At 52.4% G+C, this 13,589-nt stretch overlaps 5 protein-coding genes across 5 annotated transcripts; 3 read left to right on the top strand and 2 right to left on the bottom strand.

Moving 5' to 3' along the window:
* Positions 1-123: 123 nt before the first annotated feature.
* Positions 124-1,619, top strand: DSM5745_05614 (ribosome biogenesis protein LTV1; the record flags this gene model as incomplete). Its single annotated transcript, XM_026747630.1, has 2 exons — positions 124-146; positions 200-1,619. The coding sequence occupies 2 exons, from the start codon at positions 124-126 to the stop codon at positions 1,617-1,619; spliced, it is 1,443 nt and encodes a 480-aa protein (XP_026603462.1).
* A 380-nt stretch (positions 1,620-1,999) lies between these two features.
* DSM5745_05613 (CDP-diacylglycerol--glycerol-3-phosphate 3-phosphatidyltransferase) lies at positions 2,000-3,725 on the bottom strand (the record flags this gene model as incomplete). The annotated part of the gene is made up of 3 exons (XM_026747629.1): positions 2,000-3,005; positions 3,059-3,411; positions 3,480-3,725. 3 exons carry the CDS (start codon positions 3,723-3,725, stop codon positions 2,000-2,002), a joined length of 1,605 nt encoding a protein of 534 aa, XP_026603461.1.
* A 259-nt stretch (positions 3,726-3,984) lies between these two features.
* Positions 3,985-4,814, top strand: DSM5745_05612 (complex I NDUFA12 subunit family protein; the record flags this gene model as incomplete). The annotated part of the gene is made up of 5 exons (XM_026747628.1): positions 3,985-4,132; positions 4,304-4,384; positions 4,440-4,503; positions 4,558-4,695; positions 4,766-4,814. The coding sequence occupies 5 exons, from the start codon at positions 3,985-3,987 to the stop codon at positions 4,812-4,814; spliced, it is 480 nt and encodes a 159-aa protein (XP_026603460.1).
* Positions 4,815-5,099: 285 nt separating this feature from the next.
* DSM5745_05611 (putative filamentation protein (Rhf1)) lies at positions 5,100-8,716 on the bottom strand (the record flags this gene model as incomplete). Its single annotated transcript, XM_026747627.1, has 3 exons — positions 5,100-7,520; positions 7,575-8,524; positions 8,581-8,716. The coding sequence occupies 3 exons, from the start codon at positions 8,714-8,716 to the stop codon at positions 5,100-5,102; spliced, it is 3,507 nt and encodes a 1,168-aa protein (XP_026603459.1).
* Positions 8,717-9,223: 507 nt separating this feature from the next.
* DSM5745_05610 (uncharacterized protein) lies at positions 9,224-12,569 on the top strand (the record flags this gene model as incomplete). Its single annotated transcript, XM_026747626.1, has 3 exons — positions 9,224-9,524; positions 9,583-11,653; positions 11,921-12,569. The coding sequence occupies 3 exons, from the start codon at positions 9,224-9,226 to the stop codon at positions 12,567-12,569; spliced, it is 3,021 nt and encodes a 1,006-aa protein (XP_026603458.1).
* Between the last annotated feature and the right edge of the window lie 1,020 nt (positions 12,570-13,589).

Below are 13,589 nucleotides of genomic sequence, written 5' to 3'. Positions count from 1 at the left end.
ATCAGAAAGAGGGGTCTACGGCACGTGACCCACCGCCCGCAATTTTTTGAATAGCTTCACTTTTATCACCGAGTCTCCGCCCAATCTTTCCTCCTGTCAACTTTATCCGGGCTACAGCTCAAAATGCCTCCCCGCAAACAGTGGATGTATGCATAACTTTCTACTGGTTTGTCTCCTACTGTGACTGACATGTTTCCAGAGATAAGAAGAACGCCACAACCTATCAACTTTTTCACCGTTCTCAGAATGATCCTCTTATCCACGACCCCGAGGCCCAAGACCGTGTCCTCCACCCCGTCTATGGGCCTCCCGCCGATGCGCCGAGCGCTTCCAGTGCAGATCGCGCGAAGCACTTAAGTGACCTCGCTAGCGAGTTCCGAGGCGATGCCGTCCGCAAAAACGAGGGTGAAGCTGCCAACTATGGCATCTACTACGATGACTCGAAGTATGACTACATGCAACACATGCGAGAACTTGGTACCGGAGGCGGCGGCGCATACTTTGTCGAAGCGACTAACAGCGACAAGGGCAAGGGCAAATCCTTGAGGCTGGAAGATGCGCTTGCTCAGACCTCACTTGAGGACGATGACACAAGGAGCAACTGGGACGGTCGTAGTACAATGAGCTCTGCATATGGGGCGTACTCTACTGCTTCTACTTACTCCCGGAAACCGACCTACCAGGACCAGCAAAATGTGCCGGATGCCATTGCGGGTTTCCAGCCGGACATGGATCCCCGACTCCGGGAGGTGCTCGAGGCGCTGGAGGATGAGGAATACGTGGATGAGAAGGAGGACGATGATTTCTTCGGTGAGCTGACTGCCGACGGGCAGGAGGTAGACCCCGGTGACTGGGAGGATACCTTGTTCGATCATGACGAAGAGGACGATGGATGGGAGTCCGATGCGACAGAGAAGGCTCCTGTTCAACCAAGTACTTCCTCTTTGAAACCGAAATTCGACGTAGCGCCCGGAGAACTCCCCGAGCATGACGCCCCCGCACCTGATGCGCACCCAGGTGACCAAGACTGGATGCGCGAATTCGCCAAGTTCAAGAAATCCGGAAAGCCCCAGGCTGCGCCTGCCGCACCCGCCAGCGTCGTCCCATCCGAACAGCGCAGCACTCTTGCCTCCACAGTCTTTACAGTTGGAGGAACACCGATCCGGCGCAAGAAGCGCAAGGGCGCTCTCACCAACCCCTCCGCCTACTCCATGACATCTTCCTCCTTAGCCCGAACAGAAGGCCACCGACTCCTCGACGACCGATTCGAACGCCTTGAAGCTCTCTACGCCCTTGATGAGGAGGAAGAATTTGACGACTCCATGTCCATGGTCAGCGGCATGACCGGGATGACCGACATGTCGACCGCCTCCTCAGTGGCGCCCAGTCTCATTGATGCGAATGGCAACGCTGTCGCACCCCGCCACGACTTCAACAACATCATGGACGATTTCCTAGGTGGATGGGACAACAACACCAGTGCACAGGCCAAACGGAAGGGCGCGAAGAACAAGCGTGGCAAGAACGGCAACGAGGCGATTGGTATCCGGATGTTGGATGAGGTTCGTCAAGGACTTGGTCCTGCGAAGGTGCCGGGTCGGGTTTCTGGCAGAGCTTGAAATCTCTTCGTGAGAGCGTTTGATTGACGACTACTATGATATTCCCCTTTTTTAATGCTCGTGATGGTTAGGCATGGGTTTAGGCGTTTGGCAGGATCCTCATTTCCTCATAGACCGGGACTGGTATTTAAAAGTCTTCATACTACACTTGTTGATTATACTCTGAGAATGAATGGATTATTATGATGCTACAATGTGCAACAGCCATTAAGAGTATGCTTTCCTTTCATACCCGGCTAAGCTATCGCACAAATCGTCTCATCAGAAAAATGATGATTTCAACTCAGAGATGGCATTACATGGTAAAAAATACATCATCTATAATCAATCAATCTATATATACAGGCTTCACCTAGGGTAAAGCACAAGCCCTAACAAGATTATAATGCTCCTCCAACTTTCTCAACAATCCACATGGCAAGTCTAACATTCCACCTAACCCTTCTCTCTGTTCTCCTCAAATCCTCTCTTGAGATCGGACTTGCGTCCGCCTGCAACCACTTCGTCTCAGCCTTCAACCTCCTCTTCAGCTCCTCATCCCCAGTAACAACCAGCGCCCCAACCTCTAAATCTAGACCATAGCTGCGCTTGGTGTAGTTGCTGCTGCCGACGAACGTCAGACTGGGGTTCTCTTCTTTGGGAAGCGTAACCCAGAGACCCTTGGCGTGATACGTCCAGCCACCTGGTTCTCCAACTGTGCCGCGGCGCCACTCTTTGAGCTCGATGGAGTTTGTTGCCTGTGCCGCGGCGACTCGGTCGAGGAATCGGGCTGAAAGATGGGTGTATGCTGCCGGGAGCATGCCAGAGATGCCTGGTGAGCCGTAGAAGCCATTTGCCCAGGGGGAGGCGGTAAGGACAGTGCCGCGGGTTGTTGAGGGTGTTTGAGAATCTGGGGGGCATGTGCTGGCTATTAGGAGGGAGGAGAGAGTGGGATGGATGTTGAAGTAGCCTGCTGTAAAAAGCCAGCGGGCGCCGGAGAAGGCTGGTGAGATGGAGAGGAGGCGGAGAATTGTTGTGACGGCGGGAAATTCAGTAGATGTGTCCGGCTTGAGCAAAGGTGTAAATTGAGCGACTGGGTAGACGAATGTCCCATTAGGGGACTTCGGCCCGAGTGTATGTTTATTGGTTGATGGTTGAATAATTGGCTTCAACACCGTAGAAGCATATGAAATGAAGCTTTCTGGGTCATCAAGAGGTGAACAAGCGCCATTGGCAGTAGGCCAATCCAGAAGATACCCGGCCTTATTATGAGGATCGGGAAGTACTTTGAAACTGAGGCTGCAGACTGCGTTGTGGATGCGCGCATAGTAATCAGCTAGCTCCGTGGAGCTGTAGACATGATACCTATCTACGCGGTCTGTGAAATAGTTATCTGAGAGGTTTGCCCTGCGGAATCATTAGTCGCTGTATCGAGGTACGTTTGGACGACGAATAAATACCCCGACAGTATAATCTCATCGTCAATCCCATAGAGCTTCATATGCTGTAACCCCCAACCCTCATTTATCCGCCGAGGAATCCATTTCTTCCGCAACCCGGTCAGATTAGGCGTATGAAACATCCGAATATCCACTCTCTCCTGTCCATGTTCTGCGACCAGTGATGCCAGAAGAGAGGCGCACGATGGGTTCGGTGTCTCTCGGGTCCCTCGCAAAGCATCGGTAAGAATCGAGACTCGCAGTTCGGGGTTGTCGCGAAGAGCTTGATTCACGGTTTCGATCAATTCATGTTCCGTCTTGCCGATATAAAGAGTAGAGAGGTAGATGCGTTTTCGGGCCTTGCGGATTTTGTTCTAAGCACCGCCATAATATCCCCGGGTTAGCGCTCACTTCCGCGGTCAACGCCGGATCCGGTTCGCACCTTGAGGGTTGTGTAAAAATTCGCGGGTGAGTCCAGAATCGCTATCCGGGATGCCGAAATTTCGAAGCACGGCGATATCCGATCCAGCTCCGTCGTAATGCTTCCTAGCGGTGACGCACTTGACGGAGCAGATGTACTCGTCGGGGATGGTACATGCGATGAAAAGCTGCGCTCCCAGAATTTCCGTCGTACCACGGGGCTGCGCGCAGCGCACCGAAGCGTGTGGCCGCCAACACGTCCAAACATTCTACACGCGTGCACTGTGAAGTATACACCGCAAATTGACAGTAACCAGAGAACATGTGACGATACTTGAGTGCTGGACACTTTCTTGTCCTCCGCATTTCAATAATGTAGACTGTGCAAACGGTGCAAACAGAGATGCGACGCTAGGCTGGATTGGGACGATACAACTTCCGAGCGGAAAGACCGACGACACAGAAGGACGACGACATTGAACCTCTTGGTCTAGTGATACAAGCTCCGCGAGCGCACCTCGTCCAAGATGTCGACTATTATTCGTACTCTGCGGAACCTGAGAAGGATTGGCCTCAAGGTGGGCTTTTCTGCGGCCGAAGCTGCTGCGCCAAAGTGCACCGCACGATTGCTAACGATGCCCTTTCTACAAATAGGAATATGGCCACCAAATGCAGGTATGGAGCTCCCGGCGTCGCGATGATGAACCGTGGGTGAATATCTCCGGTGTTGTGATACTGATGCCCGGCGATGATCATATAGTATATGGGTATGTCCTCCCATCATTACCCCTCAGCCCCGAGCCGGACCAACTGGAGGTGCAATTGACTGACGCAAACCACTTGCAGGTGATACCAAAGCTGGTACCCTGATCGGTGTCGACCGCTACGGTAACAAGTTTTACGAGAACATGGAGGAGGAGCTTCCCCGTGAGTCAAGCTGGACCTAGAGCTGTATTAGGCCGTGGTGCTGACTGCAAGCAAGTTCGGACTCGCTGGGTTGATTACAAGCAGCAGGAATACGACCCTTCGCAGATTGAGCCTGGCTGGTGAGGATCTCGTGGATTCAATCTCGATGAAATTCTCGTGTTGACTCGTAGCAGGCACGCCTGGATCTCGTACATGGTCGACGCTCCTCCCACTCAAGACAAGCTCATGCAAACCGGTGCTCGTACCTGGGAGTTGCGAGAGCACAGACCGACTCTGACTCTGAGCCGTGCTGCTTTCAAAACCTACTCGACGTGAGTGCAGCATTGGAGCTTTCCCGGAAACCGCCGGTGAAGTATATGGCTAACCGCGTTACCCTTCTAGTACCAAGCCCAAGTACACCGCTTGGACCCCCGTTGCTGCTTCCCGGTAATCAGGTCAAGGTTATTACGTTATCTGGTTCTCTCAAGCCGCGAACTGCCGGTGCATTCGTGAGCTATGTGTAAATAAAGGTGTTCCTATTCCGTTTTCAATCGATAAAGAGATATTTACAAAATCTATGGTCATTACCTGTACAGTAATAAGACAATCCTACTAAGGTATCATATCGACACTGCAACAAATGGCGAAAAATGCAAGGTTATGAGAGCACATGGACCAAGAAGCACTCCAACAGGAATTATTGCAACCAAAATGATGAGATGGATTCGATGTTCAATCATAGAACATATGCACCAGAGCCGAGGTTGGACCAGTGACGTATAGGTCGTCGATCCTCCAGCTCAATGCACCACCACAAGACCTCTTTTAGCTTTTGCGTTTGACCAACAGCCTCGTATGCTCTGGAAAGGGCGAACCACGCTTCGGAATTATCCCACGAGGTTCCGCGTTTGGTTAAGGCCGACAGCAATCCAGAAGCCCGTTCCCGGGCGGCGATACGGTTGATAAGTTTGGGTTCTTCATCTTCGGTGATAGGAGCCGAGGCCTCAGTCTTGGGCTTGACTAAATCAGAAACTCCAGATTTGCCGAGACGCCTGCTCTCGGCTGACTTTCTGGCTGGTGGCGGAGTCACCGCTGGCAGACCAGTTTCCACACCCGGCTCTGGAGGCTGAAGAGGAAGTTTCTGGTCCCAAATGTCAAGAAGCAGGTTCGCTAAGCTGACGGTGGCCTTTGGATGGTCAGCGTTGTATAGTAAAGCCTCCTCGAAATGCTCTATTGCCTCATGGGGACGCGACTGGGCGTTCAACAATAAGCCACGCTCAGCGTAAATATCAGCCCAAAGTTCGTCGGAGCTTTTAGGAGTGGCCCATCCACGCTCGCGAAATGACCGGGCTGAGGGATCCTGCGATGCTGTAAGAGTTTCTATCCGCTTCAAGTGTTTTGAAGCCTCCTCGCACGCCTCGGCTGCATCTTCAAAGGACGAAGCCCGCCGATAAAGTCCTGCGATAAGCAGCCATACTTTAACAAGGATACATAGAGCATGCTTTTGGGCTTGAGTATGGGGAAACTTAGTCAAAGCTCCTGTTGGCGATTCAAAACCGTAGGACGTGGGCAGCCGTATATCCTGCTCCGGCGGCTGGTTCTCATGACCAGCAGGAGCATCTAGTTGCGTGTGTTTGAAATTATGTGCGATTGGAGCCAGAGTGTGCTTTGCGCTCTGTGGTTGATTGGCAGCCTGCGAAACCGCACTACGCACCGTTTCCGGGCTGGGGGGCACCTCTTGCTCACGGTGTTGTCCGTTGATTTCGCCGAGTTCAGATCCCTGATGGCTAACGCTATCACCATTGAGAGGTCCTGAATCATTTGTCGATTCCGCTTTCTTGAGAGTGCTGCTGCGCTTACGGAGCTTCCGCGACTCGGACCTTGCCAGAGAAGCATGACTATCGCCAACATTTGGGTCATTTTCGTCTGTCACCTGGATAGAGGGTGCACCATCAATGTTTAGAGAGTGGGCCTGAGGCAAAGAATGAGTTGGGGAGTCAGTTTTGGATTCGCTGGCGGGCATGGTCTTCGGGTCTGGAATGCGAGGGGCCTTGTGCCGTCCAAAGATGCTGCCGCGGAAGCTTCTTACTGTACCGGAAGAGCTTTTCGGGCGGGCAAGTTGATCTGACTTGTTGTTTGCCTGGGTTCCAGGCTCAAGGTCTAACGTTCGGAAAAGGGTGCCGAAGAGGCCGAGAAGCTGATCGCTATGGTTGAGTGCAGCCTCGGGACCTTCCAAAACCTCGACGAAAGCGAGTTGCGTCATGCGAGTCTCGATTATACGCTCCTTTTCCCGATTCCGCATTTGATCGATGAGCACCCGTTTCAGCTTCGTTTGGTCTTGCGCATTAGGTTGATGTTTTGGTGGCCTCCGGTCACTGTGGGCAAGCGAAGTAACTGCGGCGGGAAACTGTTCAAATGCAGCCTCGCAGGACCGCTCTGCGATATCAAACTCTTGTTTTGCACTTAGGAGTAATGCCAGAAGATGCCACAATGGTATTAAATCCCGCTCGCGACTAAAAGCCGACGTAGCTTCTGGATCCTTGTTTGATGACAACGCTGACCTAACGTATTCAATCGCAGCATCAAGGTCACGATTCTCCGCCAACAGCAGAGCTAAAGTGTAAAGGGACGAATAGTTGAACTGGTCCCCTAGCTCAGGGGCAATACTTCGTTCGAGGCACTCAATGGCCTCAGTTCGAATGTCATCACGACTTTCGTTAAGTGGCGTCCAACTTGCCCAGTTCGCAAGCCCGATACCAATAGCACGGTAGGTCGCACTAATATCAAGGGGAGAAACGTTGCTCGAGTCAACAATCATTCTCCGCTCCTCCTCATTCTCGCTGTCCGTGACGTGCTTGCTGATAAATTCCTTCAAGGTAGTGGTGAGATCTCTAGCTTTTTCCGCCTCCTTGTCAGAGCCGTAGGAGCATAAGATGGTGACACCTTCGGAAAGTGTTCGCATGAAAACGCCATCGTCTTCCAATTCTTCGTTAGGCACCGATTTCTCTGCTCTGTCTTTGGCGCCTGTGACAATCTCTATGTAAGAATCGAGCGCCTTGAATGCCAGATCAAACTCGGCCAGTGCTGCATGCACATGGAAAAGACGCCTCAAGATCAGGAAGGAATGGTACGTTCGGGTTGCAGCACGGTAAAGAATCTAACCCAGACAATTAGTATATGAGTGCTGTAGCCTGCCAAATGCAGCACGTACCTCAAGAACATTCTTCCCCCAGCCATGCTGGCCACCTTCACCGAGTTCCTCGTCGTGCCATTGGGGGCCACATAGCCTTTCCCAGTTCTGGATGACTTGCTCCACCCAAGCCTCAACACCATTATTGCTGGCATCAGCCGTGGGAAATTTCACGTCGCTGAGAATGTTGGCCTCGCAAATTGCCTCAACGCGACGTAACTCGGTAGCAAGCTGCGAGCGCTCATGACCTTGCGCCGGTGCAGTATATGGCAAGCCATGTATCAGGATGGCGGAAAGAACATCATAATAGGATTTCGAGATGGAAGATTTCGGGGCAGGATCTGGGAAGCTCTCAGTTTGCATGCCAGGAGCGCCATCCCCTGGCTTGACGGACGGATGAGAGGACCATGCCCGGAAGATCTTTAGGGCAGCCCTCACCATTTCGCCATCTGCTGAGACAATATCCTTGCACACGTTGTCTCCCGCAAGCAGCGCACCATCCGCTAGAATTTTTTCCGACCAGTACAGGAACTGGTTGGACGACGACCCTAGGTTCGTGCTGTTCAGCCAGGGGGCGAGAGAATTGAATATTTGCAACGCATCTTGAGGACCCGAAACCTGATGTTGTGCAGCGCCTTTTATATAGCAGCCCTTCACCAAACAAACGCTGGTCCATGGCGACAATTCATCCCCGGTGGCTGTCAGGTTGTCCAACTCTTGTTTGAAGTCCTTGGGCAGACGAGCTGCGGCCAATCCCGGTTCATTAAGAGTGTAATGAACCCATCCTAGGCATACCTGTGCCTGGAATATCTCCTGATTTGAGCCGTCTGCCTTGTCAATCGTGGAAAGGAGTGATGGTATTAATCCTGATAATTCGGAGGAAGAAGAGGACGGCGGAGGGCTGGCGGTGGAGGAAGTGTTCTGGAAATGGGTCACGACCTGGTACTCTGCTCTCGCAACATCTAGAAAGCCTATCCGCAACAGCGTTAGATAGCGAGTCTGTTAAGAAGGGGACAATGGCATTTACAGGTCTTGTGAGGAGCATGTTTGTTGACCTTCCGAATCAGTTCAGGAACCTCGTCCCATTTGTTCTGACTTCGAGCATTATCGAGGGCAACGATGTAGCGATGGCCCTTTTCAGATTCTCGCGCCTTGAACAACATCTGTTAGCGAGAGTGAAGATTGAACCGGTGACGTAGCGGGGTTGCGAAGAGCACAGGGGAAAGCCCGAGTGAGAGGTACATCACATACACTCATTGTGAGAGAGATTAGAGCGGAAGATGCACAGCAGCGGGATCTGGGGGGAAGCAGTTGAGCAACCGCTGTCCATCACGAGCGCCGTCCCCGTGGCTCGAAGTTTGCTGGGCAGCAGGGATATTTGGGAGAGAGATCCTTGCACAAGTACAACGAGGACGACGAGGACAACAGGCCCCCAGGAACCATGAAGATCACTATTATTCGGCCAGGGGAGATCCACTGTTGTATCATTTGTATTGCGGTTACGTATTGTTACCTACCATCCCGAGGCTTCATGAGGTGGTCCGAGCTTTTGTTATCGCGCTATCAATTTTATTTTTTGGCGAGATTTTTGTGTAGCAGGCCAGAGCTATCGCAAGCTTTCGAATTGCAACTGGTGGCACCTAGCAGGTCTCTAGACCTCAGATCTCAAAATGGCGCACATATCAATGACTTTGCGCGCTGTCAATCACCGATTGACCAACCTGCCAGTCCAGAAGCTGCCTTCTATTGCGGCTTCGCTCGCGGCCTCCATCACAGAATGCGGGGAGTTGCTCTCTGCGCCTCAGTCTCAGAGGGCTGGCAAGTCGGATTCGGATCATGCAGTTCAGGTCCACAAGCTAGTGACCCGGCTTTCTAGTCTTTTGCAGGATAGGTCATTTGAGGGCCGGTGGGCTGCGGTTGTCTTCGTCAAGGCGCTGGTGGAGGCCGGCCAGTGGGAGATCCTCCGCGGCAGTGAGCCCTTTGTTCGAGGGCTTATGAGCATACTGAGTGTGAGGATACTGGATGACAGACTTCGTTTCGATTCAATTGCTGATAGTCAGCCTCGAACAGAAATCCGACCCTGCCTCTACAAAGACAATGGCCGTCATTACTTTGACTCGTATCTTCCACCTTACATACCAGTATCCCACCCTGGTTCGCGAAATCACGACGCCGTCGCTCCCTGGATTCATTACAACCACTTTGAACCTCATCTCCGTCAAGCCGCCGTCTGAGCCTACTCGGAAACTGAAACCAACTACACCGTTACTGGAGGTTGTTCTTCGCGCCTACGCAGAGCTCATTGCTAGACACCCCACAATCTTCCGGCCTTTCACGGCGCAGATTCACAGTCTCCTCCAGGCCATCGTTGGCTCCACTGCGAGCTTGTATTCACAGCCTGTTTTGAACGTTACGGAACAGTTATTTGTTGCTCTTCACCATTGCGCACCGAAAAATACTGGAGGAGAAGAGTGGAAGGGGGCCTGCCGGATGACGATCAATTCAACACATGCAACAGCGAACCATGTTTTTCGGGCCATTGTTGAGCAGTGGGAGTCTATTGATCCTTCATTGCGACAGCAACTGAGCCACCCTATCGATTACGCCCTCGAGGTCGGTAGCCACGGACCTGACGCTCTGGGACTGGCTGGCTGGCAAGGGCTGGATGCGGGGGTTAAGAGATTGCTCGAGCTGTTGCGAATGCTCTCCACCTTTTTAACCACCGCAACGGCCTCTACCGTATCAATCCCTATCGGCTCCGTGCTTGATTTGACTGCGCGATTGATGTCTGTAGTAGTCCCAACAGAAGCCAGCGATGTCCAAGCCAATCCTCAAGTGAGTCGGACTGAACGGGAGACTCTCTTTACGGAACTACCCCAGATTCACATTGCTTGCATTAAAGTCCTTCGTGCCTTGATTGGCACACTAGAAACTGCTGCGCTTTCAGTCGCTCAGACAATCTTAGAGCAGACTCTTTGGGTCTTCCGCGCGGAAAAGTCCAGCAAGAAGGTCAGAACATCAGTGTACGGCTTACTCGATGCATTGCTCAAGCATATGGGCCCATCTATGAATAAGAAGAGCGTATCCTCTTTGACTGAGATGATCCGAATCTGTTGCTCCGATATTTTGCCTACGATGGGCGAGAATGGCTCTAAAGACACCTCTTCGGATACAAAGGGCAGGTCCAAAACGAACTCAGCTACCGTGAACGCGGACTTTTTCTTGAACCCCAACCTCAAGCAAAGCCGCCAAACAAATGCGTCAACCAAATCTTCCAGACTTTCGCGAGCTGCCTCAAACCTACTTCAATCGGTCCTCACGCACCTCGCGCTGGAGTATCTCGCAGCTCCGATCCGCGCCGAAATTGACCGCACCATCATCATGACCTCTGACAAGAGCGCCATGTACGCCAGCGTTCTCAACCCCCACCCAGCGGTGAAGGGCCGCGGAGTAAATGTCAGCATCATGCCTTTCTTAGCCAGGAGCTACACATCAGAAATGGACGTAGAGGCCCTGATCCGACCTCGGATGCCCATCTTGACGAACTCAAACAGCATTGGCCACTACGCCAACATTGATGAAGACGAGGACGAAGATATGGAACATGCTGGCGCACCCGAGTCCATGCCCGCCGAGAATTCCGGGTTCCTGAAACCAGCCGTCACCCCAAGTCTTCAAGACCTTGTGGATTCCAGCACGCCCCAGGGTTTTCCTTCGTCGGTAAATAAACGTACCTACGCAGAGGAATCGTCCCATAGCACACCCACTTCTGCCGGTTCACTGGCGAAGGCAGACAGTCTTCAGCCCAAGAAGGCGAGGTTTGATAGCAATGCGTCAACGACGCCAGCTACGACCCTAGAACAGCCCTCTATTTTCTCAAGGGCTACCGCCGCTGCGCCTGCTTCCATCCAGACTAGCTCAGTCACGGAGGAGACCTCAACGGTGGGCAATGGCGTCACGACTAGCACGACGTCTGTTATGGTGGAGCAGTCATCATCAGTTCCTCAAGTCGAAGCCGCAACGGCGCCGGGAGATGAAGATAGCGATGAGGAGATGCCGACTCTGAATATCGAGCCTGACACGGATGACGAAGACGAGGAGTAGGTTCTGGGGCTTGATGTAGCGGATTTGTCATGTATAGGTGCTAGAGTATCGACAAGTGCACAGGCATAATACAGATGCAAGCCTGTTGCGATTTGTCGAGCATGAATTACACGATTCTGGATGTGTCCCATGTATCCACTGCACATTCAAAGAGCCAACGGGCAGTAAATCCTGTTTTATATTCTCGGATCCAACAATGAAGTGTATCCAATTGCAGGATGGTATCTAGTCTAAATGTTCTATCTATTCTACTCTAATACTAGTTCTGGATCCCAATCTATATCACAAACAAAGGAGGCCGAAAAATCCAAAACTCAAAATCCAGCAGCCCTATACAATGCGCACACCTCTCCCCCAAAACGTCCCATCATCATGGTACACAAACCAGGGTGTCCGCCAACAAAGCCAACCTTGACCCAACAAGCCCCTCAGGAAACTGAAAGGCAGCGGTTCGGTCAACCACAACCCACCCCTCGCAAAATCATCCGCGATCCCGGCCCCCGAGAAATGAAGCCAGCCAAGCACGAAAACCACATTACCAAGTCGGCGCAACCAGCGCGGCGGTGCAAGACCGTACCGAATGAATTGCGCCACTACGACACGGGACCAGATCTCTTGGATAAAAACACCCACGGCTTGCAGGATGAAGAAGAGAAACGGACCCGAGACTGGCCGGGTATCCTCGCCGAGCTGCGTGTAGCTTCCGAAGCCGTGGAGAAGGCCGCTGATGCCGAAAGCGACAATAGTTGTGATAATGCGTCTTATGGTGCGCTGCGAGGATATGGATGCGGGAAGAAGCGAGATTATCCATTTTGCAGTCGACACAAAGCCGAAGCGGAACAGTTGGTGCCACCATTTACCCCACGCACCTGCGAGCCCGTCATCCAGAATCGCCGTGATAGGGCCGAATGAATCGGCGTAGAGCCATGGGGCGTCCAGCGGCGTTGCGGTTAGTGCGCGAGATGCATTGGGGAAGGCCGCAGCTAGGCCGAGAAAGCAGATTGGGTTCAAAGCCGTCACGAATGAGAGAGCGAAGTATACGGCAACGCCAGTAAGCAGTGAACGGTATGCTTGGGTCAGCCCAGGAACAATCGAGAGATAGTCGAGCGGGAATGGAGGTGGTGCAGAGAGAGTGCCCAGAAAGTACGGGTCCCAAATCACTATCAGCTTGAGAACGTCCAGAGCTAGATAGGCAACGAAGAAGCGGATAAAGGCGGTTCGTATACGGTTTCTTGCTTGAGGCGGCGTGCTTTCCTCGTTTGCCGAGCTATGCTTGAGGTCGAGCTGAGAAGGCAGCGGATCCATGGAGGAGATCCTGAAGCTGAAATCCGGGCCTCTGAGGTTCAGCATCAAGGCGAATACCCAACCAAGTCGGTGCTTGAATGATTGAGGGTACAGCTGCCATACAAGCTGATTATCATCTCTATGAGCTCCGTCCGTCTTGCGCTCCTCGGTGCTCGCGTGCCTGTTCTGTTGGCCATTCGCGCCTGTGTCTTTGGAAGACCGTGCTCTTTCAATCCGTCGAACATCACGCTCGACATTGTTGAAGAAAAGAAGTGTTGAGCTCCAAACAAGCAGCCATGCCATGATTAGGCCAACCATATACCCATTCCCCCCCAATAGCACGCGCCGGTGTCGTATGATCTCCACGCTTATGCTAAGGGAGATCGCGTAGAGGATCTGCCGTACTATCCGGCCCCCTCTGCGGCTGGAAATCAGAAGTGCACAGATAGGCAGTGCCATTGGAGTAATCGCATGCCATAGTAGCAAGGGCTTCGCGTCTCCTTCTTGCAAAAGTGATTCATATCGCTTATTTGTATCGAGGACGATGCGCTCGTAACGAATGAAAGCGGAAGTGAGATCCACCATGGAGAGCGCAAAGTAAAGGATGAAGGATAACCAACTCAAAATAATAGATACGATCAAGTAAAA

Source organism: Aspergillus mulundensis (assembly GCF_003369625.1).
Source record: "Aspergillus mulundensis strain DSM 5745 chromosome Unknown scaffold_5, whole genome shotgun sequence".
NCBI classification, from domain to species: Eukaryota; Fungi; Ascomycota; class Eurotiomycetes; order Eurotiales; family Aspergillaceae; genus Aspergillus; species Aspergillus mulundensis.
Note: the sequence above shows the minus strand (reverse complement) of the source record. Positions and strands in the feature narration are given on the sequence as shown.